At 27.2% G+C, this 24,237-nt stretch overlaps 1 protein-coding gene across 8 annotated transcripts; it reads right to left on the bottom strand.

The window, feature by feature from the left end:
- Positions 1–168: 168 nt before the first annotated feature.
- eag (ether a go-go) lies at positions 169–23,903 on the bottom strand. Of its 8 annotated transcripts, none has more exons than XM_070637072.1 (18): positions 23,583–23,903; positions 16,220–17,327; positions 15,904–16,024; positions 14,945–15,057; positions 14,123–14,137; positions 9,972–10,103; positions 9,750–9,856; positions 9,391–9,631; positions 8,731–8,885; positions 8,516–8,650; positions 8,315–8,371; positions 8,015–8,173; positions 7,839–7,911; positions 6,014–6,213; positions 5,443–5,903; positions 5,150–5,348; positions 4,816–5,091; positions 169–4,755 (listed from the first exon to the last, which is right to left on the bottom strand). In XM_070637072.1, the coding sequence occupies exons 2-18, from the start codon at positions 16,296–16,298 to the stop codon at positions 4,012–4,014; spliced, it is 3,267 nt and encodes a 1,088-aa protein (XP_070493173.1). In that variant the 5' UTR covers positions 16,299–17,327; positions 23,583–23,903; the 3' UTR covers positions 169–4,011. The 8 variants fall into 8 exon arrangements, with proteins under 8 accessions (XP_070493173.1, XP_070493175.1, XP_070493178.1 ...); XM_070637074.1 differs by having other exon boundaries at positions 16,220–17,232; positions 23,620–23,903; XM_070637077.1 differs by having other exon boundaries at positions 23,693–23,903.
- Positions 23,904–24,237: the final 334 nt, after the last annotated feature.

The following is a 24,237-nucleotide window of genomic DNA, read 5'->3' as shown; positions in this document are numbered from 1 at the left end:
AATGCATAAATTTAATTTTTGTTTACAGGTCCTTTTATTATATTATATTTCTATATTCCTTTGAATAAATGTGTTTATAAAACCAAGTTATTAAATTATTAAGTTTTATATTAACTATAAATTCTTCTGCCTGCAATGATTTAATATTTGGATATTAATTTTATTTTCAATGGCATTTAATAAAAAACATAAAAATAATATAAATAAAAGTGTAATGTGTATTTTGATAATTAAAATGGTTAAAAAAATATCTCTATGAGTCTTAAAATTTGTTCTTTAGAGAAGAAACTAAGGATAGATCCCATAATGGCTGATATCGTTCGATATCGTCAAGTTTCAAACAATGTAGGGAGTATTCGAAATTGTTGATTTGCTAAATTTTGTATCCAAATTTAATCTTTCTTTAATCATAAAATTTCAAAAATCTGAATCTGAAATCGACTACATAAAAAATTATAAATTCGACTCAAGTAGATTACATAAAAAATTCGAATCGACTTCGAGCTCTGGCTGCAATAAAAATTTAAAACATAAGAAGTATAAAACACAAATGTATATTGTTAATGTATCATCATTCAATATATTTTTCTTTCTTCTTTTTTCTTTTCATTTTTTGATTGAATTAATGAAATTATATTTCATTAGGTAGTTTAATTAACCATTACAAATTTTCAGTTAGGTATCTAGTTATTTAAAAAAAAATTTAAAGAAAATTACTTAAATTCGAAAAACATTTTTATTCTGAAGGTGGCATTTGAATCAAATTCCTTTTTTTTTTAAATTAAAGTCGGGACAATGTAAATAAAATAATAATACACTTTGTTCGACTGGCTGACTGATCGGTGGGTCAGACTCGAATTATTCCGGTGTCGATTGATCTCGAAACTATGTATCTCTATGGATTTTCACCACCTCTATGTCTAAACATGATCAATAATTTTATTTAATAAACAAAAATACTTAGTCTCAAATTTTAACGTTTAACATTTTTGTAAAAATCTTTTCCAAATGTTTACTTTATTACGGATTTTAAAGTTAAGGAATTAGTTCAGATCTTGCTGCAAATGCTTTTTTTTTTTTTTGAAATTTGCATACTGATTCCCAGTTGTTTTTTTTTAATCAAATACTGATCGCTGCGACAAAAATGCCCTCAAGATACTCAATTAGAACGAGTACTTGCAATTTTTCTTTAATTTAAATTTCGTTTATAATTTAATACTTTGGATTTTATATTTAAGATTAATTTTGTAGTGAAAATAAATTTTGGAATAAAAATTTTTGTGTTTCAAATATACGAGGAGCTTAGAAAACAAGAGCAAAAATATCAGGAATAAAGATAAAAATGACAATAAAAACGTCTTTTTTGTGAGTATAATATGAATATTAAATTCCTTGAGGTTAACATAATTAATACACGTTTTAAAATACTGTGCAATAAAATATAAAAGCTTTTGAAATGAGATGGATATGTTAAAAATTTATGATTAATACTTTCATTTTTAGTATAAAGTTAATTTTCGTTTGAATAAAAACAAGTGCATCATAGGTATTTCCTTTTACTTTACTATAATTTCAGCTATGTTTTTTTCAAACTCTTATTTAATAAAAAAAAAAACTTCTGAATAGGATTAATTTAAAAAAAATGGAAAACTTTTATTTGTTTTAATTTAATCGCTATTACATAATCATCTAATTCCGATTTGGAAATTTGTTAATATAATACACGCTATGGAAAAAATTCATAATTTATTTTCATATTTTGAATCAATTTAATTTAAGAACTAAGATGAGATTTAATAAAAATTAAAATGAATTCATCAATTAATATTTAATATGGATTTGAGTCGATTAAAAATATTAATGCGAATTTCAAAAAACATTGTATCTAAACGGTTTTTAATTAAAGAATATCTATAGATGAAGAAAGATTTGAAAATTCTTTTGTAGTTGAATTGGCTTAAATTCAAAACAAACACAAAATGTTACTTACAGGATTTTCTACTAAATACGATTGTCAGTTCTCAATACGTTTGTTTGTGGATTATAAGCATTCTTGAAAGAGCCCAATAATATATAGTTCAGAAAAAGCGTAACTAATAGAAACTGTTTTGTTACGCCACTGTATACTACAAATTAAATAAGTCAGATTTGTAATTTCAAATTTGCTTTGAATACAATCAGAAGTATGTTTTCACAATTTATAACTTTTAAAAAATTTATCAAAAAATTTAATGCATTGATTCTTGGTTTTTAAAACTGTTCAATGCTTTGGTATCAAAAACCTTAAGAAATTTTTATTTATAAATTTTTGTAAAGTTAAGTTTGAAAACATTTCAATTCGGCAAAGTTAATTTAAAGAATTTTGAAATTAATTTATGAAATAAGAATAAAATGTGGATTCATAATCTGACATTATTTCTTTAAAACAGGACGTGCATATTATATGAAATTATCCTCTGTGGCTCTATTGACAATAACGATTAAGAATGTCTTAATTTTACTAATTTCATTCATTTTAAAAAGGCGCAATATTTAATTTATCGTTTTCATAACTAGGTTTTGTGGATAGAATAAAGTGTATTTTTCTTCTTAATATTCTCACATTGTTATAAATATCATGTTATCACAAATGTCTGCAATTGTAAATTCCAATTTCTTAGTATTTTACTTTTTGTTTTCATTTCAACTAATATTCAATATCACTCTCAATATACTTGTCATGAGTTTTAAATCCTCGTATTATACATATTCTTCAGTTTCAATAAAAAGTAAAATTACCATAATTATTGTAATTAATGTTTTTTATTTTTATACTTTTGTGTCAAAAATGAAGCGATTGCAGTGGTATTTACAGTTTTATTGCATGCATGATAAACGCAACAACTCAAAAATTTGTTATTTTTGTATTTATATAGAGAGGCGACAATGTTGTTGATTTTTTGTTTTGTATAGTTAAAAAGCTTTTTTAAAGCATTTTTTTCTTATTTCAACTGTTATTGCAATCTTTTATAAAGTCTTTTTTTTACATTTTCCAAAAAAAAAGTAATGATAAAATTGATAGAAAATAGCGGTAATTTTGGTTTATTTAAATCAATACTACAGTTTTGTTTTTGAAAAAATAAAATAATAAAAATACTTTTCTCTTCTAAAAGAAAAACTTCAATTTGAAGTATTTATTTGTGGTGACTCCTTAGCAACTATATTTAATAATTTGTCTACAATTTGGTCGTGGTTATTGAAAACTGCAAATAAAGGTTTTCGTAAAAATTTTTAACAAATTTCATAATTTAAGAAATATTTTTCTTAAGGTATGAAAATTTAATTAACAATAATTTATTTTAATTGAGTATTCAAAATCTGAAACAAGTTATAGACAACATTCATTTCGAGCAGCTGAAGAAGGTTTTGATGCAGAAAGTTGTGATATTTTTTTAAAATTATCACATCATCTTTTCTATCAATCAACATGTAACTAAAAGAAGTCATTATCAATAGTAAAATTCGATGCAAATTATATTGCATATAATTATGGATCATTCTAATATACTTAATAATTCTTTATGGGGTTTTTTTTTTAACAAAATACTAATGACTTTTATTCGAAATGTAAGCCTGCCAATAAAATGCTTCATTTTATGACATTGCGTGCAAAATTGCATTTTTAATACACACATTTGTTTATACGAATAACTAATATAAATAATTCGTTTCCTTTTTCTCTTCTTAAAGTCTTGATAAATATAATGGAAGAAAAGGAAAGAGATTGCTCATGTGTAATTTTATTTGTATTGTTTTGTATATAAATGTATGTTTGTTTGTCTGTGTATATAGAACATAATGTTTTTCATCGTGTATTCATGTAAAAACTTAAATGGACGTCATAAATTTAATCAGTATCATTATCGCTAATTTTTTTTATATTATTTAAAGCAGAGTTGATTCAGGGCTCCATCATCCTAGGTCAGAGCTTGTATTTTCACTACTATGTCTATGCCGGAGAAGAATTTTGGGCTAGAGGAACTCACGTTTTCTTGATGATGTAGATGGCATGTCAGATTCTATGAGTAGAGATTGCTCAGATTCTACAGGAAATTGCTTAGCAGGAGGCGGCGCGGGAGCTTTTCTATTTTTTGCCCGACGTTTTCTAAGCAAAATTGGTCCTAGTCCATTTCCTCCTGGAATGCTACTACTTGATGATGTTGTAGGTACTTGAATTGTTGTTCCAGTCGGTGAGGTTACTTGTCCAATAGGATTCACTGAAACATCGCCTGGTGAACTTTGTTCTGATGAGTCGACAACTAATCTATTTAATAAGTCTGTTAATAAATCTTCTATTCGGCCTATTCGTTGTGACATTCTTTGCATTTCAAGTCTGACATCAACTTTCATATCAAGTACGGTTGATACTAAGTCTCTTTGTGCTAGTGTTGATGGTTGTTCCCTTAGTCCTGTATCATAGCTATCAGAAGTTGTCTCACGGGCTTTAGCCATTTCTATTTGTCTTTCACGCTCTAGTGACAAATTACGTTCTTCTCTTTCTTTCTTTTCGCGATCTCGATCACGTCCTCTTGTTGCTAATGCTGCAGTTGTTGCAGGAGATGTAACAACTGATTCATTTTCTTGACCATCTATTTGAATCGAAGGACGATGAGATGATTCGCGACTGTTTGATTCTGCTTCTCCACCTTCTTCAATCGTATCTTGTCTTGTTAAAGAAACTGGTCCTGGTGAAAGTTTAACTGATTTCGGAAAAACCTGCAAAATATCATAAATATAAAAAATATTACAGAAAAAAAATTATTATTTGCTACTTACTTTATTTCCTTGACCACCGTTGTTGTTCGGAATGCTTGATGCTCTTGCCTGGGATGTTTCTCGTAAACTTTCTCGAGCACTTAAACTTCTCGATACAGACATTTTTGCACTTCCATCACTAGCAGAATCAACACTTGAACTACCTAGCAAACGACCCCATTTGCTACCTGGACGTAATTTTGGCCCCGTGGTTGGTTGTCCCGATGGTGAAGGTGTTAGTGCAGGAACTGTTGTTACAACTCTCGAGTCTTCAGTCAATGTGAGCTTCGCCGGAAGCTAAAATATAAATGATCATTTGAGTCCATCTGAACAGTTTATTGTAAAATTATCAGACCTTTTTTGATTCTTGATCCGTGTCTCCTTTTTCTACATCACTATTTTGTGAACCTTCTTTAGTTAACTGTGCAGATTGTTGTGCTCGACGAAATTTTGAAAAAATTTTCCTTACTAAATGATCCTGGCTGGAGCCCAATTGTGGTTCGTTTTTTCGTCTTTCCGCAAGTTCTTTTTCTCGTTTTACATCAGCAACTTTCCTATAGTCCAGATAGGATAATGTTTAGAAAAATTATAATTTAAACATCAAATATCTATACAAAAGAAATATTTAAATACGAAATAAAGTTGTACCTAAATATAAGACGATGTCTTAAGTTGTATGTAAGCAACAAATTTCTTGCGAAACTATTCGCAAAGGCTTGATAAAAATCTAAAACTTCTAGTAATTTGTCTCGTTTTATTGAATGTAAATCACAATAAGTCAATGCACGAACATTCGCGGCACTTTGTCCAACCGCAGAATCCTTCCAAAACGAATCACCAAACACATCTCCTTTTCCCAATATTGCGACAACCTCATCATCTTGAATTACCTCTAAGCTTCCAGTTACTATAAAACAAAGAGAATCTATACTTTCACCAGTATGATATAATAAATCACCAGGTGCTGAATGTGACATTTGGAAATGCATTGCTAATGCTCTTAAGCAACCATCAGATGCTAAACGGAAGGCAGGATGCTCGTTGAATACTTTACGATTTAAGTGCACACAAATATCTGCTTTCATGTCTTTAGGGCAGTAGTTCAATACCTTAAGAGGGATTTAAATATGTTTAGGAAAAAAAGAAAGTGGTTTTAATCAATATCAAGTACGTATGTGCATTGAAGTAAGTAAAAATTACATAAAGAACTGTTCCTTACTTTATCAGTATCTATTCCTTTCGACATTGCCCATGTTGACACAACATAATCCATAACACGTTCACTAAGAGCTTTCGGCACCTCATGTAATTTCATAAATTCTCTTACATTATTCAACATATCGTGATATTTAGCCGTAGCGGAGGTCATTTGCTGAATGATAGTTGTGACATGACCGAATATTGTGGCGTATAGAAGAGCTTTATTGTTTTTGAATTTGATTTTGTTGTTTTGAATAAAAAGACAATAAAACAATTAAAAAAATACTAAAAGTTATCGAGCGAATTTTTGCAGCAGTGATCAGTATTTTATTATCACATAAAATTTTAATTTACTCTTCTTACTAGAACTATGGTTGTCTTTAAGATGTTCGGTTGTCGTTATCTCATTTCCCACTCAACCAGCCGAACTAAGTGTATTATTAAGCGCCCTTTTCACAAAAATGGCCCAATAAATTTAAATTTAACTTTTTTCTCGTTGAAAAGAATTAAGGTTTGGATGACGGGGATAGAAGCAGTGAACAAAATGTTGATATTAGCATAAGTGACAGAAAAATCTAGCACCTGAATATTTTTCTTTAAATAAATTTGATTTATATTCTTAAACGTTTGCCAAATACTACATTTTTCCAAAAATTTAAGATCATTAATTTCAAGATGGTGAATTTATAGAAAATCTCATTTAAAAAACCCACATTCAAATATTACTTTCCATTAAACAGATATACTCTAGCATAATAAAGCGTTGGTTCTTTGAAGGTCAAATTTAATGTAATTCTGCATAATCTAATCTGGTATCTCTATAGCAGATAATATATATAAAGAATTATGAAAATCACTGAAAGATTTCAAAACTTTAAATTGAAATATTAATGCCAGCTTGTCTGAATTAAAAAATATAAGAAACGAAGTCATTTGAATAGTTATAATAAAATACATAGCAAATATAAAATGTTTCCTTTCGGTTTTAAAATGGAGTTCGAAGTTCTCCCGATCGGCACAAATTGAAATGTTGCCACCACGGCGACCAAGTGGCAGCCACTTGGCTTTAATTATACGACCGAGTCGTCGCCGTGGTGGCAACATTTCAATATGTGCCGATCGGGTCTGATAAATGAAAATTCAAAATTTAAATATTTAATTAGTTTTAATTTGATTTGCAAAACCATTAGACAGCATTGTTTAAAAGTTTAATTATGGAATTAGCTTGCAATGAAATTTATAGTAACAAATGATTTTTTCATAATACCTAAATACAATTTAATTTTGCTAACATTCTATTCGCATTCTAAGTTCGTATTCAATTGTTTTAATGCTCTTAGCATTATTTTGGACACTGCTTACTCACATTTTTTTATATACTTATTGATTATTGCTTATAACAACTACTTATCATGAATAATTGAACTAGCAATATTTACCAAGTACAGATGAAAATTAATCAAGTCCATTCAATTGTATATACGGGTCTGAAAATGACGACTAATTATTGACTGTTTTAGCTTTGTGAAAAATTTGGAATTTAAGAAAATTAAAGGGGATAAGTAAAACAAGAAAAATCAAAAGCCAAACACTCAAATAATTGTTTATGATAAAATTTTATATTAAATGTGTCTTTTTCGAAAACCCCAATACTGATTGAATAGTACTTAATATTTTGGAGACATGATAAGAGAACATTTTGCACTATTCGGAGTTTTTTCGTCATTTTACATTGTATGCGACTTTAATTTTATGATAGCATAATAACATTTTCAATCTATCTACATAAAGTCATTACTTTTCAGCACACTAAAAATGGCGAAATTTCCGAAAAAGATATTCACCAGCGACAACCATCATTAATATCGTGAAAACCTTCTCATTATCCGTCTCAGCTGCAACATTTCCAAATCCAACCTGAAATATAATAATTTTTAATAAAAATATTTTTTTTTTTTTTCATGAAGAAATAAATAATGAATTAGCTTTGTCTATGCAAAAAATATAAAATACAACATACCGAAGTCATACATGTCATTGTAAAATAAAGAGCTGTAACGTACATAGTACGTCTTGGTGGGCCATTGACAAGTTCCGGCAGACGAGTATCATTTGACCATACATACGAGTAAGGACTTTGTGTTACATTTGCTAATTTCCATAACCAACTGTATTGTACCTGTAAAATGGAAATAAAAGTACTTTTTTGTTATACCCTTTCATATTCCTAGTTCCATTACATTCTTGAATAAATTATTTACAAAAATATCTATAAACATATCTAGGGATGCAGATAAAGAACATTCATTAAATGACTTACTCCATTGTCAGCATCTGTACGTCCAATATAATACCATATACATGCTAGCCAATGAGCCTATATAGTGAACATTGAAAAAGAAATAAGATATTTTCTTTCATTTAGGATATAGTTTTTTATATTCTTAAAAAAAAAGAAAAGAACATTTACAGTGAAAACATATTCAGATAAAAAAAGAGATTTCAAGAATAATTATATTACCACAAGCATGTAGAAGCACAGCAAAAGTATTAACATTGCTGCACCATATTCTAAATAGCGATCTAGTTTCCTTACAACACGTCCCAATCTTAATAAACGAACAACTTTTAGGGCACTGAAAAGAGAACCGATACCCTATAAATGAAAAATAAATTGAAAGAACGAGTTAGAACATCAATAAATGGAAACATTCAGTTTTTCACACGAAAACTTACTTCTTCGTCGTGATCAAATGCGTTGAAGACGTCATAAGGTAGACAGCTCAGTAAATCGATAACGAACCATGATTGTAAGTAATTCATGCGAATGACCTTTGGATCACTGACAACCTCGCCTCCGGGTCCAACAAAAGTTGTGTGAAAATTTAATACTATCAAAAAAAAAGAGACGAGAAAAATATGATATCATATTGTTAATATAAATTAAAGGCACTGTCGACAAAAAAGGTTTTATTTTCACTACTTTTACGATAATGGCAATTTGACACTTTTGTGGAGAAGAAAATATTTTGTCAAGTGTCTATGAGACATTTCTAAAGGATTTCTCTTATGGGAAAATTATTGTTATTATTATTATGTTTCCCAGTTAAAATGAATACATATGGATAAGAGCAGAACATAGTTGAATGAAGAAAAGGAAAGGACAAAGTTTTTGGGGTTAATTCTCGAGGTTTTATTTGTTTATTCAATGGTTTGTTGCTTCATTTTAGTTATTTAATTCAAACTTATATAGGTATATAGGTATATGAGTAATAATCAATAATCATAGCTCAAATGTGTTTTATACTAATCTGATAGTAACAACTATAGTATTTGTGTTTATTATGTTTTCATGAAATCAAATATTAATTACATACATTGTTCTTAAGAACTTACCGATATCTATGAAAAATATAACATCTACAATTGAGTCCACTACAAGTAAAAATACATCTTCTGACGTTTTGTTTTTGAAGGCTACGTTATATGGTACCATAATTGCTGTATAAAATGTTAAGCCTAATATCACCCAATCCCATGTAGCTTTAAAAGCACAATAATGTAAAAGAATATGTGGAGGCGTCTTTGGAGCTTCTTGTCTATATTGCGGCATAACATCAGCACTAAGTGACATCATCTATAATGACATAATCAATTTAGATTAGATATCAATATCAGAGGAAAGGCATGTATTGCATGTTTAAGAAAAACGAACATATCATAAGAGACAAACATCCAATGGTTGGAAAACTTACATGAGCAAGATTTGATTGCTTCGTTGTATCTTTTAATGTAGGAAGATGTGAACTAAATTGTCGACTACGTGTCACTGATCGAGCCAGTTTTGCAAATTTTGATAAACCTAAATGACAAAAAAAAAAAAACGCGACAAGAATAAATTTTGATTTATTAATCTTGTACCATTTTTAAATTTTAAATAAATTTATTTTAGATATGTAATTAATTATTTTACATACCACCCTTGCTATCTTCAGAATCGATTGGCTGTTTAAGAGCCGTGATATCCCTAAATGTAAGTAAGAAAAGTACAACCAAATCGCGCTCATTGCGAATTGGCGCCACTTGAAGAAGGAGCCATAATGGTGTTTCTATATTATTTCAAAAATAAGTAAATTGAAAAAAGAAAAATAACAACAGTAATAATTAAACTGTCAACTTGTTAAAATATCGTGTTTTAATTAAATTTTCATTTAAATAATTTGTTGGCGAATTTCAATCAAAAAAAGAAAAATGCTAATTAAAACTTTAAACACTTTTTTTTTTGAAAATTTATTTACGAGTAATATTTTTATAAAAAAAAAACTCGAGCATTGCGAAGTGTAAAGGGGAACATGAAGAGGTTAAGTATGTATATATAGCAATCTGTATGAAAGAATTTTCTTATATTTTCCCTTTTGCCTCACTTGCTTGAGAGAATTGAGTGATGTGTGTTTAATTTATAGCATTGAAGTTATTAATTATTCAACATACTATACATAGTAAGTTTTAAAAAATAAAATGGTTTCAAAACTAGAAAATGTATATATACAAATGTATATACACATATATAAATTTGCACACAATAGGAAGTAAAGGAGATACAAATTTCTACCAATGAAGCTTTAAGTTTGGCTTGCCACACATTAAATGAAAAAATGAATTTTTATCAAATATGATAAAAAAAAGTTAACTTATATAAATGTAAACAAAAATAAAATTTAAAGATAAAAAAAAATCTGTGGTAAAACTGTTCCTATACAATTACATATGATTTATGCAATTTAAATTCGAAACCTTTGACTTGAAAATTGTTAACTTGATCCTACATATCAATGTGTCTTAAAATACTGTGTACCAAAAATTCTACTGTATAAAAATTCAATTGTAAATCAAAATACCTTTATGGTAAAATAAAGATTATTACTATTAAGGTTAATTTACAAGTTATAATAAGATGAACTTTTAGATTGTTGAATAACTTGTTAGTCGGTGTTAGGAATATGTTTCTGATGTAAATCAAAGCACAATCGAAACTCTAACAAACAGATCATAAGTACACTCTAATATTGAAGTGGAAAAAAATAAAAAATGTGTTAAATTTAAATAACAATTATATCTTATTGTAAATGTCATACTCAGTCATTATATTTAAAAAAACCTCAGAATAATTGATTTGAAATACAAACATTATAAATTAATAAAATATAATTAGTTTACAATTAAAGTGAAATTATAAATTAAATAATTTATCTATTTATTTATCTTAAATCGTACGAAAAATTTTTACTATATTTTTTAAAAGTCAGTATCTTTTACAAATTAGCTATTTTAATCATTATTCGTAACTTGATCTTTTATTTTGCGCTTAAATTTTGCTTATATGTTTTACTATACATTTTTGTTTAAAAATAAGGGTAATTAAATATGTAACAAAATTAATTACATATATAACATATCCTTCGTCTTTTTAAGGGTTATTTTAAAACATTAAAAATAGCTGACTTAAAGCTTTTCTTGTAACACTAAGCTAAACAAGATAAAATTATTGCTCCTGAAAAATGATTGCTGTATGTACAATTTATAAAAATTACAAAAGTCCTCGTGTTATTGATGGAGAAACTTATGCGCATTTTTGTCCCATCGATCAGTATTTGATTGATAAGCCACTTCCAGAACTAGAAAACGAGATCCAGTAGGATCTAGATCACTTTCCTGCCCACAAGGTATCCAGGTCACTAACCGATCCACAAAACAAGATCAAGAAGGATCCAGGTTACTTCCAGACCCACAAAACAAGATCCAGAAGGATCCAAGTCACTTCCAGACCCACAAAACATGATCCGGTAAGCTATGATTTGAAACTTTTAAATGTATTTGCGTGCAATAAAACAGCAGCACGGAGCTAATAAAACAAAGCTGAGCTCTCTACGATGTCTAATTGCTGAGATAAGCACCGGACTCGAACGAACGAACGAATAAAGTGCATTATTAAGCTACCTTTTTGAAAAGAAGTTTCAAAAATGCGCTAAAAAAGCTTAATGAATGAACTCTATGAAAATGTTTACCACAAAATTTTCTGAAATTTCAGCAAAGAATTCTTTTAAAGTATATTTTAAAAGCTTTTTATCCTTAATAAATACGATGCACGATAGATAAGTATGACAAACAATATTAAGATAATCAGCAAATTTTTTGCCCAAACACAGTCGTTAAAATATCATCAAAATGCATATTTCTTCAATATAAGAATATGAATATTAATATACAGAATAGAAAAAAAGGAAAAAAATAAAGGCCAAAGATGGATTTTTTTTTAATATTTAAGACAAATTTATTAAAAATGTCAAAAGAATTAAAGTTATCTGATTTTAAGCGTTTATTTAAAATATGCTGGACATTTTAGTATTTATTTCAGTAAAAATGAAATCGTCAGAAAAAAATTATAATCATTTTGTAATAATATTTATAGTACGGTTTATAGATCTATCGTATGAACGCATTTGATATTAAAGGAGAGTAAATTTTATTTCCTGGTTGTTGAACTGTGTTGAGAGATTATTGAGTTGAAGGGTTGAACCTGTTGATACAATGCAATATAATTTTATATACAATCAACATGTACAGAATTCTTTGTGAATGAAAAATAAGCTTTGTGTAATGTCAGAACAAGTTGTGATGGTGTACGGTAATAGACTCGAGATTTTTTTATCTCAGTAGATCTTTCACTGTGTTGTTCTTTTCTTTTTTCCTAGTATTCATATATATTATATATGACACTTGGGCTAAGAGTAGAGGAAATAGAAAGATAACAACTAACAAGTCAATTGATGATTTTTTTACATTATTTGATCATCTTCTTCATCATATGTACTAGAATCTCTTTTTAAAAGTGAAAATGGTTGTAATAAATTTGATTTTCTAGTTAATTTCGCAAACAGTTAAATTCAATAAGTTAAATTATTTAAATAATTTCATTACTTCTTCATATTTATGAGATCTTAATTAAATTTAAACTTTACGCAAATTTAATTTCTGAAAGAGCTTTGATTGATTTATGACCAAAAAAAATTTTATGGTTTTTAAGGTATTAATAAGTTGTATTTGTGTAAAAATGAATGAATAATTTGACACATGACATATGGATACCAGTGACAACAAATGGAAAATTCGGTAAAATGAAGCATAGGGGAAAAATTGAAAAATAATTGAATTAACATATAAATTTGATATCCATAGTAGCATAATATAAGAGAAAAGTTAGGAGGGTAAAATTGAAATAATTGAATCATATTGAAATGTGCTGAAGAATCATTGAAGCATTCCAAGAAGAAAACAATACGAGATAAAATATAAAAGTGGAAACAAACAAAAGGAAGCAAAACGGAAACTTTTATCAGTATATTGAACAAAAAACTCATCTAGAAGAAAAATGAAATAAAATGAGCTTTCTCTTGCCTGTCTCTTACTTTTCTTCCCTTTTATTTCTTTTGTATATTATTAAACATTATTTTCCTTTTCTTTCGTGAATGTATAACTATATATGTTGTGCTTTAACAATACGAATTCATACACGATATCCATCGAATGTAGAAAGATCTTATTTTTGTTACCATAAAATAATAATAATGTAGAAAATGCAGAATTTTGGAGTGCTATATTATTTTTATTTCATATTGTATTGTGGTCAATTAAGATTATAAACTGCCTAAAAACCTTTCTTTTATCATAATACAAAATTCATTTCAATCACCTTCAGGTTACAATCTTCAAAAGGTATAAAACGAAAATAATAAATATGATTAATATTTTCATATGTTAATATAAAATTGAGGGAAAATATAATTTGCTCTATGTGATCTGTGATTAATACTTAGTTAAAAAGTGAGAAGAGAAGTTATTAGAACTAATTTCAATAAAATATAGCAAACGATATTGCAAAATTAATAAATGTGAGAATTAGCAAATATGCGATTAAGAAAATATTAAAAACGGAAATCTAGAGATACTGGAAATCTAATAAAAATATCAAACTTTAGATTGGTACTGTTTATGTTTTTGCAAATTTGTATTCAAAAGATAATCGATAATGTAATAAAAGGAAAGAAAAATAAAACCAAAATAAACTTACGTTGCTTATCTGTAGCTACTTAACACATATTCATTCATAATTTTAATCACGTTAGATAGGGGAAGGTGAGTTGGGAAAAAGAAATTATTATATTTAGTTTCTTGTTTGATTCTTAAGTTTTTAGATTTTTATGATGCAAAAAAAAAAAAATTTAGGGAATCAAAGAGTGAATGAAAAAGAATGAAATTAAAACCAAATAAATCTATAGAATGTAAACAAGAATGAGTTAAACATACTTTTATGTCTCACATAAATACAAATGTTATGTTATTTAAAATCATTAGATGTTATAACATTTAATTCAAGAAATAAATAAGGTTTCAGTTTTTATAGGTAGTTCAAAAGTTAGATTTCTGATTTTTATCAACAAGTATGATCTTTTTCTATATATATATATAAAATCATGTGCACATCCTGAAATTAACATCTGTCAACTTCCATGAATAAACTAAACAGGCAAATACCGCAAACATTTGTGACATACATATTGAATCATAATTTTTATGATGTTCATCTATATATATATATATATATATATATATATATATAGATATATATATCTGAAAATCATTTAGAACACAAGATTTCTGACATATCTTTTTTATTTTTTTCCTATTGCAATGCAATTTCGAATACTCAATTTTATTACACACACTCTCATTTTGCATATTACGCAATTAATCGTTCCAAAAAATACATATTAAAGAAATTGCTTTTGTAATAAGTTATGAAATTATAATAATCAAATTTTTCATTCTTTTTTCGGTTAGGTGGAAAAAAAAAAATTAATGTATTTAGTAGTAAAATTTTTCCAACACTTACTGTTTTTCTTGTATAGTAGTATCTCGAATTGATCATGTTGCTGATGCTCAAGTGCGTACTCAACACGTGCAACTGTTTCCTTATCAGTTAATTCTCCATACATAAATCCGCATCTTTATAAATTGTAATAAATTTTCACATCAATGTATAGTAATTGTTTTGTAACCTTACGTTCGTGTTAGCATTGATCCCGAACTACATGTATTGAAATGTTGTCAACAACAACGAGGCTGCAGAATACTTAGAATCAAGTGCCAGTCACTTAGCGAAAACAACCTAATTTCTAAATCGATTGTGGTGGCAATATTTCAATAAATTTCGATCGGGGTTGATATCATTACTTAAGTTTTAAAAATTATGCGGAAATTCATGTATTAACAATATCTCCAGTTCAGTACGCTGGGCGATTCCATAGATAAAATTTTGTACAAAAATTCTTTTCTTTAAATTAATTCATTTTTATTACACGCTTTTTATTCATTTATTATTGTTTATAGCAGTGGTGGGCAACACTTTTTTGTGCCACGACTCACTTCTGGCCTAGAAAACTTTTCGCGGCACAGCATGCTAAACAAAGTTGTTAAATAGCACATTATAATATAGTAGATACGAAACATTGTTGTGAGAAGATTTATTTTTTTATATTTAAAAGTTTTGACAATCTGAAGTCTCAGATATTTAAGTTATTAAATAAATCTAGAATGTAAGCATGGGGAACCGTTAAATAAAAATATTCCCACCATTTATTGTAAAGTATTATTCAGAAATATTTAATTAATCTTTGGAATCACCCCACAAATTGAAAACGATTTTTTCTAAAAGTTTCTTTAAAAACAGTTTTTTTTGCCATGATAATTCGTAACTTGGTAATTTTTAAAATTTGAAATAACAAATACGATATTTGGTAATGCCTAATATTTATTTATGGATCTTAATATATTTTCATATTGTTTATTTACCGGCAGGATTTCTGCATTACTTCTGCTCGATTGTATCCACTTATTTTACAAAATGATTCATTGCAATAAACTATTGGGAAGTCGACAATTTGAGCGTTGGCTAGTAGGAAAGAGCTATCAGCTAGATATGATTGCAAAGGCATAAATAAACAAATAAGAAAAAAAATTATTCAAATTTTCTGACATTAAACATGATTTAGTTAATAACGGTTCAAAATGGAGCCTTGTTTCGACCGGGTAAATATGTCATTTTCTTTTAACATTAAAATGAATTAAGAATCTCAAATGATGTACAATGTCTCATGCAAACACTTACGTTGTGAATTAGATCTTCTAATTATGTTTTCAAGAAATGTGTTTTGTGGAGCGACTAATCCTCTCCGTCCTCCCGGCATTTTGATATTTTTAATTTCAGTCGTAAATTTTGATAAAAAGAAAATTCTAATTAATTAATCTCACTTTTAACAACACAGATTGGATGATTAAGAAAGTTTCCTCGAAAATTTTCTTATTATTGTAATTTGTTTATAAAATATTCGTCTTTGTGTTGTTTTGTGTGTTTCTGGTATTTCGCTAACTTTCCATAAAATAAATTTTTAACATTTCGTTTTATTTTTGATTCTCGTTGTTGTGCTTTAATCGTAATCATCAAAGTACAAATATTAAAACTTGAAACAATTATAACATCGAATTCACTTCTTTAATTATACACTTTTGTCAATCCATAGAATTAACGTCTCGTAAAAATATTATTTAAGCATGTAACGAAATACCAAAAAATCTTTTATTTATTTATTTTTTTTTTTTGAAATAGGTACTACAACACTAATAATTTGATAAAATTATCTTAATTCTCGTTGACTATTGCTTTCACTAATTCACTTTTAATATGTTTTGTTTTCTGTATTCAATATTTTAAACTTTTCACTAACTTAAAATTTTCATTTTTACTTTGTTATTCTTCTCTTTGGTTGTTGTTGTTGTTGTTGTTGCAATCACTCTTTTTATTCGCTTGTCTAAAATTAACTTTTCCATCATTCCACATTAAGGAAGAATAACATTTCTATTTTCCTCATAATTCACAATATTCCACAATTGAGCAACATAACATAGATACTATTCTTATTCCAGATTTGTATCGATTTCGTTTTTCCATGATTATCTATATGGTTTAAATTTTTAATTCACTTTTTAATTATTAGCATTAAAAACACTTTGCTTGTGAATGAACTAGTTATCGTGATGAGCAGTTGACTATTTATTAATTAAAGTGATGATAAACAAACATTAGCGACTTTTCATTTATTTGCATCTCATCGTTTAATTTAGCTATTTAATAATATTTTCATTCGTTTTTTTTTATTTAAGTCAACTAAGATGATTAGGTAATTCAGCGATAAATTGACATTGTCTGTAAAAAGTGTCTATTTTCATTTTATAATTATTAAAAAGAAAGTCCAAAAGTTTGTATTAATTTTTTTCTCTTCATTTTTTAATGAAAACGACAATTCAAGATGTTGAACGGAACAAAAATCATTGATGGGACAACAATGTAGAATTTTTTTAAATTATTAAAACATTATATGGGCTTAGCCGCAAATAACGTTCCATTTTTTTTCAAAATTTCAACGGAAAAAAATAATTTTTTTCAAAAACAGAATACTAATTATGTTAATTAAACAAATTTAAAGCATGATTTGCTTCCGTAGAGTAATCCAATCTTAAAAAGGAACATAAAATCTTTATGCTCCCACAATTTAAATCATAATAAACACATAAATTTAGCGATTTTTATTAGTTTTTCTGAAAAGTTTTAAAAAATTAAACAAAAATTCACAATCAGTAATTGAGATATTTTTTGAATTTTTGCATTAATTAAAGCACTAATCATAGCAAATTATATGCCAAAATGTTGGTTTTATGAATTTCTACAATTATAACTATCAAAAGTGATCCTAAAAAGTCCAACTAAGGAGAAAAATGCCTTTAACTTCAAATTACTGAGTGTGAATTTCTAAACGGCCATGCCCATATACATTTAAAAAAATATATTTGAAATGTGATTTAGAATTACAATCAAGAATTGATTAAACAAATAGGTTAAGAGAGATTTTACAGATTATATCCCCTTTTTCTATTTTCTTTTATCAGCAATTGAAATCTCATAGACAAAATAAGCATATATCCAAATGCTGATAAAAGAAAATAGAAAAAGGAGAAAAGAAACAGAAGAAAATAAATGAATATGTAATGACAATGGCAATGAATGTGAGCAGAAAGATTGTTTTGACTTGCTCAATTTTTAATATTCTACTCGACTATGGATGGTTGCTTTCATTTCGCGTTACTTTGTTATTTAATTTTGTGCTTTTTATGAACATCTATCTACTCTTGTCTGAATTACAATGAACGTAATTCATGTACGAGAGCTCTGCTTAGAATTTCATACAAATTATATTTTTTTGTGCTTTTTATGCCACTTTGTGTCGTTCATAATTTGATAACATACTGTTCATACAGTCATTTCTAAAAAATGTCTCTCAAGTGAAGATTCTATTGGCTTTCTAAGTTTTTTTGTGATTTAATTTAAAAAACTGTATTTCCACTGTATTTGCCAAATATGCTAATTGAAAATAACACGTATTGAATATTTATTCAAAGTTTATTCTATAACATAAATTTTAATGTGAATTGTATGTATTTTACCACATTTTGACATCTAAGTGGTATGAATTTATAAGCAGACTAATTTCCTAAATTTAGAATCAACATTGAAAATAATGAAACTATCATTTATTTTAGAAATACTAATAGTTTTTAAATTATTTGATTTGACACCAATGTGAATCTAAATCTAAAATAAAACGACTTTGAAATTTAATGTTTTTTCTTGCTAGGTATTATGTGTGACAAAATGACAGAATTTTTGCTTCATACGTTTGAAAACGAAGTTTAAATTTGTGAATACACGATAAAAGTTCTCATAAATGTTTGAGTAAGAGAATCTTTTCCATGGCATTTAAGCAAATTATGTTTGGTGGCGAAAGACCCGGACAGCATTTTTATATTGTACGATATACCATACTGGAAGCTTGCATAATGAAATAAAAAATAAAAGACAATCATAAAAATGTGAAAAGCTTGTTTCGTTTTCATCTTCCACATCGATTTTTTTCTGTATCTTTTATCGTTTGAATTTGTTCAGTTTCTCTCAAATCTACACGTTAAAAAATATTCTTTGGAGTAAATGAATTATTTTTTTATAATTTCAGAAACAACCGAAAAAAAATTTAGTGAAGTAATATGAAGTAGAAAAAAGCATTTTATTTTTCCAAATTTTGTAAAGGCTGTTTGATTTTGAAAGCAAAAATAATAAATAAATAAATAAATAAAGAATATCGTATCACGAAGGCGTAGTTACAAATCAGGTGGCTACAAAATGATAAAAATTTTAGTTAAAAAGAAAGAGGCAAAAAGAGAAAAGTTTAAAAGGTTAGTTGCTTTAAAAATGAGTTCACCTCTGTTATCCCTACGTTTACTTCAACTTTAAAAAAATTAAATGTAATATTAGCACGCAAACAAAATATCAACATTTTCATTAATAAACTTGAATATTATTGCAACTCTTTTTTATCCAAATACAAATCTGGTTTGACCTGAACTTTAGGCAATAATTATTGTGATTTTGTGATAACGAAGAAAATGATTTATAAACATTGAATTCATCATTGAAAACAATTAATTTGTCATAAAAGCATTTCATGCCGTAACACTGTTTGGTTCTTACATTTTCTTTTCTGTTTCTAGGTTAAGGCAGCTATCGAGAATGGGGTAAATCCGCTAATATGCAACAAGGTCGAATAATTGAGCTGACTTATGCCACATTCAGAGTCAAACTAAAGCACATTATCCTGATATTAACCTTGTATGTTGAGGTTCTTTTTTCTTTTTAATACTTATGTACTTTCACTGTTTTTTTCTACCTCTTTTTTTAAATGCAAAATTAAATGCAGGTTCACCTGATGTTTTTAGTTTTTTTTAATTTTCTTTCAAATAAAATAAAAATAAAAAACAGAGTTGGTAGGACTGTAATGTAAATGGACTTTATTTCCGATTCCGTGGAGTTCACACTCCAAAAGTCTCGAAGTCCTGCCAACTCTGAAAATAATTTACTCTAACTACTTAGCATTTTGTATTCTGTAGACACTTTAATAAAGACTATCATATAAGAAATGATATGATTATAATGTAAGAAAAAAAATGATCTCTAAGCTTCATATTTTTTTTCGTGTCTTTGGCTTTATTGTTGAAATTCGGATTCAAGATTGTTTTTGTAGATCTTTGTTCATATAATTGAAATTCTTACAAAATGTCTGTATCTTCTAAGCTCCACATAAGAACATGAATGCAGTAAATAAGTTAGTCTGTATTTTTAATCATTTACGACTTTTGTAAACAAAACTAAGAGGTTTCTGTACATTCCAAAAATATTAAAAAATTATTTTCATTTTACTTCTCTATCAATTTATCAATGTTATTTGAACTTTATTTCTTTTTTATTATAACTTTAAAGACAGATCAAATTAAAACATTTACATAAGCAGATGGCTTTAAGAAAAAAAATCTCAGAGGAAGAAGATAAACTTCTCTCGTATGTGCGTATTTGTTCAAAAATATTTTCTTCGTCATTTTGAATTATTATTGTTTGTTGACAAAAAATCTTGAACATTTTTTCAATGCAAAACTTGTTATTTTTTTTCATCTTTATATTTTCATTTTTACTCTACTTCTTGCTCCTTCAGGGAATTAAAAATTTTATTTGTGTAATAGATGAAATCTTGAAAGAAAACATCATCAATAATGTACAATACAAAAGAGATGTGGAAATTTCATTAGAGCTATGTTTGCCAGGACAGTATAAATATCGCAATACTTTCTAATTACAATGTTTATCAATCTATATCACAAGAGGCTTAATCATATAACTATCAAATCAAGGTTTCAAATAAATTTAGCTACTTTTTGATCTGTTATTGTGGCATAAAGGATCGCGTTTCAATTATATTCTATTAATATTAATATTCAAATTGAAAGATAAAAAATTTCGATTGATGTATAAATCCGGATAGAATCTCGTTTTTTCTAGGATTTCACTATACTGCTTTAAACTAAGTAAATTACAAAGGACAATGGGAACTTGAATGAAATATGATTTACATATTTTAAATGTTTAACAAATATTAAAATGTAAGAAATTCAAACATATTTATGTCCACCATTGAACTTATCCATCAACATGAAAAATTACCTCTAAATCGAGTAATTCATAAGTTTATACTTTAAATAGCATTGTTGTGATTGTTATCGGAAGAGAAAAAAAGAAGAAGGATTAAAAGGCAACGCAAAGGCCTAAAAATGTTCTAGTTTTTTTTCTCATTCTAAATAATTATATCCAATTATTTTAACATGATTGCTTTCTATTGTGAAAGACGAAAAGAAATTGGCGAATTGCGGACGCATACACACATTTAAGTTGTGGTCTTTCATTTATTGTTATTTTTATCACATTTCTACGACCTTCATCGCTTTTCCAGTTTATATTTCCTTTGTTCTCCTTTTTCTTTGCGTTTCTTATATTTTACACGGTTTTATACTAGAAAACGCGCTTTTGCTGTATTCGAATATGTATGTGTCATGGTGTCATTATTTTATTTTTTTTTACTCGAAAGTCCATTTCTTGGATTGACATGTACATAAAACAAATACGAAGAAAATCAAATAAATATAGTCAAAAGAGCATATTCATTAATCAATATGTTGACTGCTCTTGAATCTCAATTATATTCACTAGGATTCTCTCTAATGCTGTTTATATTAGCACATATGCTATTGTATAAAAAACATAAAAGCGAACTTCATAATATTGTATTACATGTTGCACTTTAGATTCTATTTATGCAAATCCCATTTTCATGATATTTTTTTCGATTTTTGCATTTATTCTTTTTATATCACCCAAAGAATGCATGCAAATATTGAACTTGAGTATTATGTATAACCGCACCTTAAAGTTATGCAACTGAAAAATTTTAATGTGAAATATTTTCATAAAAATTGAAGCGAACAAAAGCATATGAAAAGCAACTCGTATACCAAACGAAATTGTCATTTCCCGCACTACCAAATATATTTTAACCATATTCAGTGGTCAGTTCTGTGTACAAACACGTCATAGTTTTATGCTTGCAATAATATTTCTCATTCCACAACTCAGTTGAATGTCAGAATATTTTTTTTGTTCTTTCATTTCTTTTTATTTAGTTTAGGAAGCGTTGTGAACTACACTATCGTGCACATATACACACACCAAAAACTTTTAATATCGATTTTCACAATACGTTCATTTATTTTTCTTCTTAATTCCTTTTTTATCCATTTTAAGTCTTGCATGACCATTCTAAAATTTGACCGAATTTCTCAATAAAAGTAATATTGTGTAGTGTTAATTCTAGATTTTGAATTTAATATCGAAATTTAGGAAACTCATTTAATAATTTAAAAATGTTGATATTTTACAAATTTCTTCACTTTATTTAAGTTATATTTAAGAGTAAGAATTATTAATTAACATAATCCATTCACATTTTTTTTTGTTGTTCAACATAATCACCGTTCACATTATTTGAATAGTTGACTTTATATGTTTAATATACATTTCAGTTTTACAAGATTTAGTTATACCACAATATAACACAAACAATCTGGGAAAATTGTTATTTTGAAAATTAAGTAAATAAAAACTTAATTTCAAATTTAAAAATATAAATTCCAAAATTTCAGTTCATGACATTATCATTTAAGAACTCTTTTCTCCAGATTACTTTCACTTTGGAATTGTATACCAATGTGTACATAAAAATTAAATATTGAACTATAAACTCAAAACTATAAAATCAATATTTTTTCTTCCTTTCTTTAACTTTCACATCATGTATGTACACATATACATGACACAATCGACATTTTTGGATTTCAGATACGACGTGGAAAAATGGATTTACATAGACAGGGAGAGAGGAGAAGGACATGGAAAAATTATTCAGTGAAAATTTGAGCTTTCAAATTTAAATAAATTTTCCTTGTTCTGTTGTTCTTCTCTTATTCATTCTTGACACATTCATCAATCAATTTTGTCAGTTTCACGTTTTAATTTTTTTCTTTTTTCGTACATTTTCTAATGTATGATAATTTTTCACGAAAATTAGGTGCGTTTTAAATTTCCTTTAGCTGATTCCATCATGTAATGTGTAGCAGGTATAAGATTTTCGTGTTAATTATTGTTCGAAAAAATTTCCTTTTTGTTTTACACACAAATACATAGTTATACATATATACAATGACTTGTAAACCGAAGAGAAGGAGCAGTAAGAAAGAATTTATGACTTTATTATGTTTTCTCGTCACCAAGAATTTCATGCAATTTTTTTCGCACACAAAAAACCAGGATTATGAAAAATATTCTTCCGACTTTTGGACTTTCTTATTAATAAGAATATAAAGGATAAAGAGAAAAAAGAATGTTAAAGAAACGAAGTGGAAAAGAGAGTCAAAAAGCAAATGTCATCATTACGAAGTAAAATAAGAAATTAACTAGCTAATGCTATTCTTTTTTCACCAACATATAATTAACTAAAGTTTCAAATACTGATAATTAACTTTTCTTCTATCTTTCATTGGTTTTTTCTTTTTCAACCTTCATCCGAAAAATTTCACTTCGATTTTTAATTACTTTATACACTACAGAGTTACTCACAGACACTTTATTCAAATGAGAAAGAAATAAAGCAATGAAGGAACTTTAAATCAAATAAAATGGTGTATTTTAATCCATTTAAATTCCATTTTTGTCCTTTTTTATGAAAAAAACAATAATTCTCTTTATGTCATTTATTTTTATACCGTGAACCGTATTTACTATATTGGTGCAAACCAGCAGCACTTCAACTCCACGACTAACTGGAAAGGAAAAAAGTAAAGAAAAATTTCTAAAAAGCTTCCCATGCGAGGAATTTGTAATCTGAATCATATTATCCTTTTCTCACGGAGACTGCGCAAATATATGACAACATAGGTTTGAAACAGGGTGATCAATTCATAAACAAAATTTAGTTATGACGTTGTAAAAAAACAACATTTTAGTTGTTCGTACTCTTCTATTGTGAATTTATATTAATTTTCAAATATATTTTGTTGTATGCTGCACTTGACCAATAAAGGTGAAATTTTTTTTAGGACTAAGTACTAGTTTTATAAATAATTAAATTGAAGTATTTT

The sequence above is a fragment of the Chironomus tepperi genome, unplaced genomic scaffold, assembly GCF_022539635.2.
Source record: "Chironomus tepperi strain 1889 unplaced genomic scaffold, CSIRO-AGI_Ctep_v1 contig_161, whole genome shotgun sequence".
Lineage (NCBI taxonomy): Eukaryota > Metazoa > Arthropoda > Insecta > Diptera > Chironomidae > Chironomus > Chironomus tepperi.
Note: the sequence above shows the minus strand (reverse complement) of the source record. Positions and strands in the feature narration are given on the sequence as shown.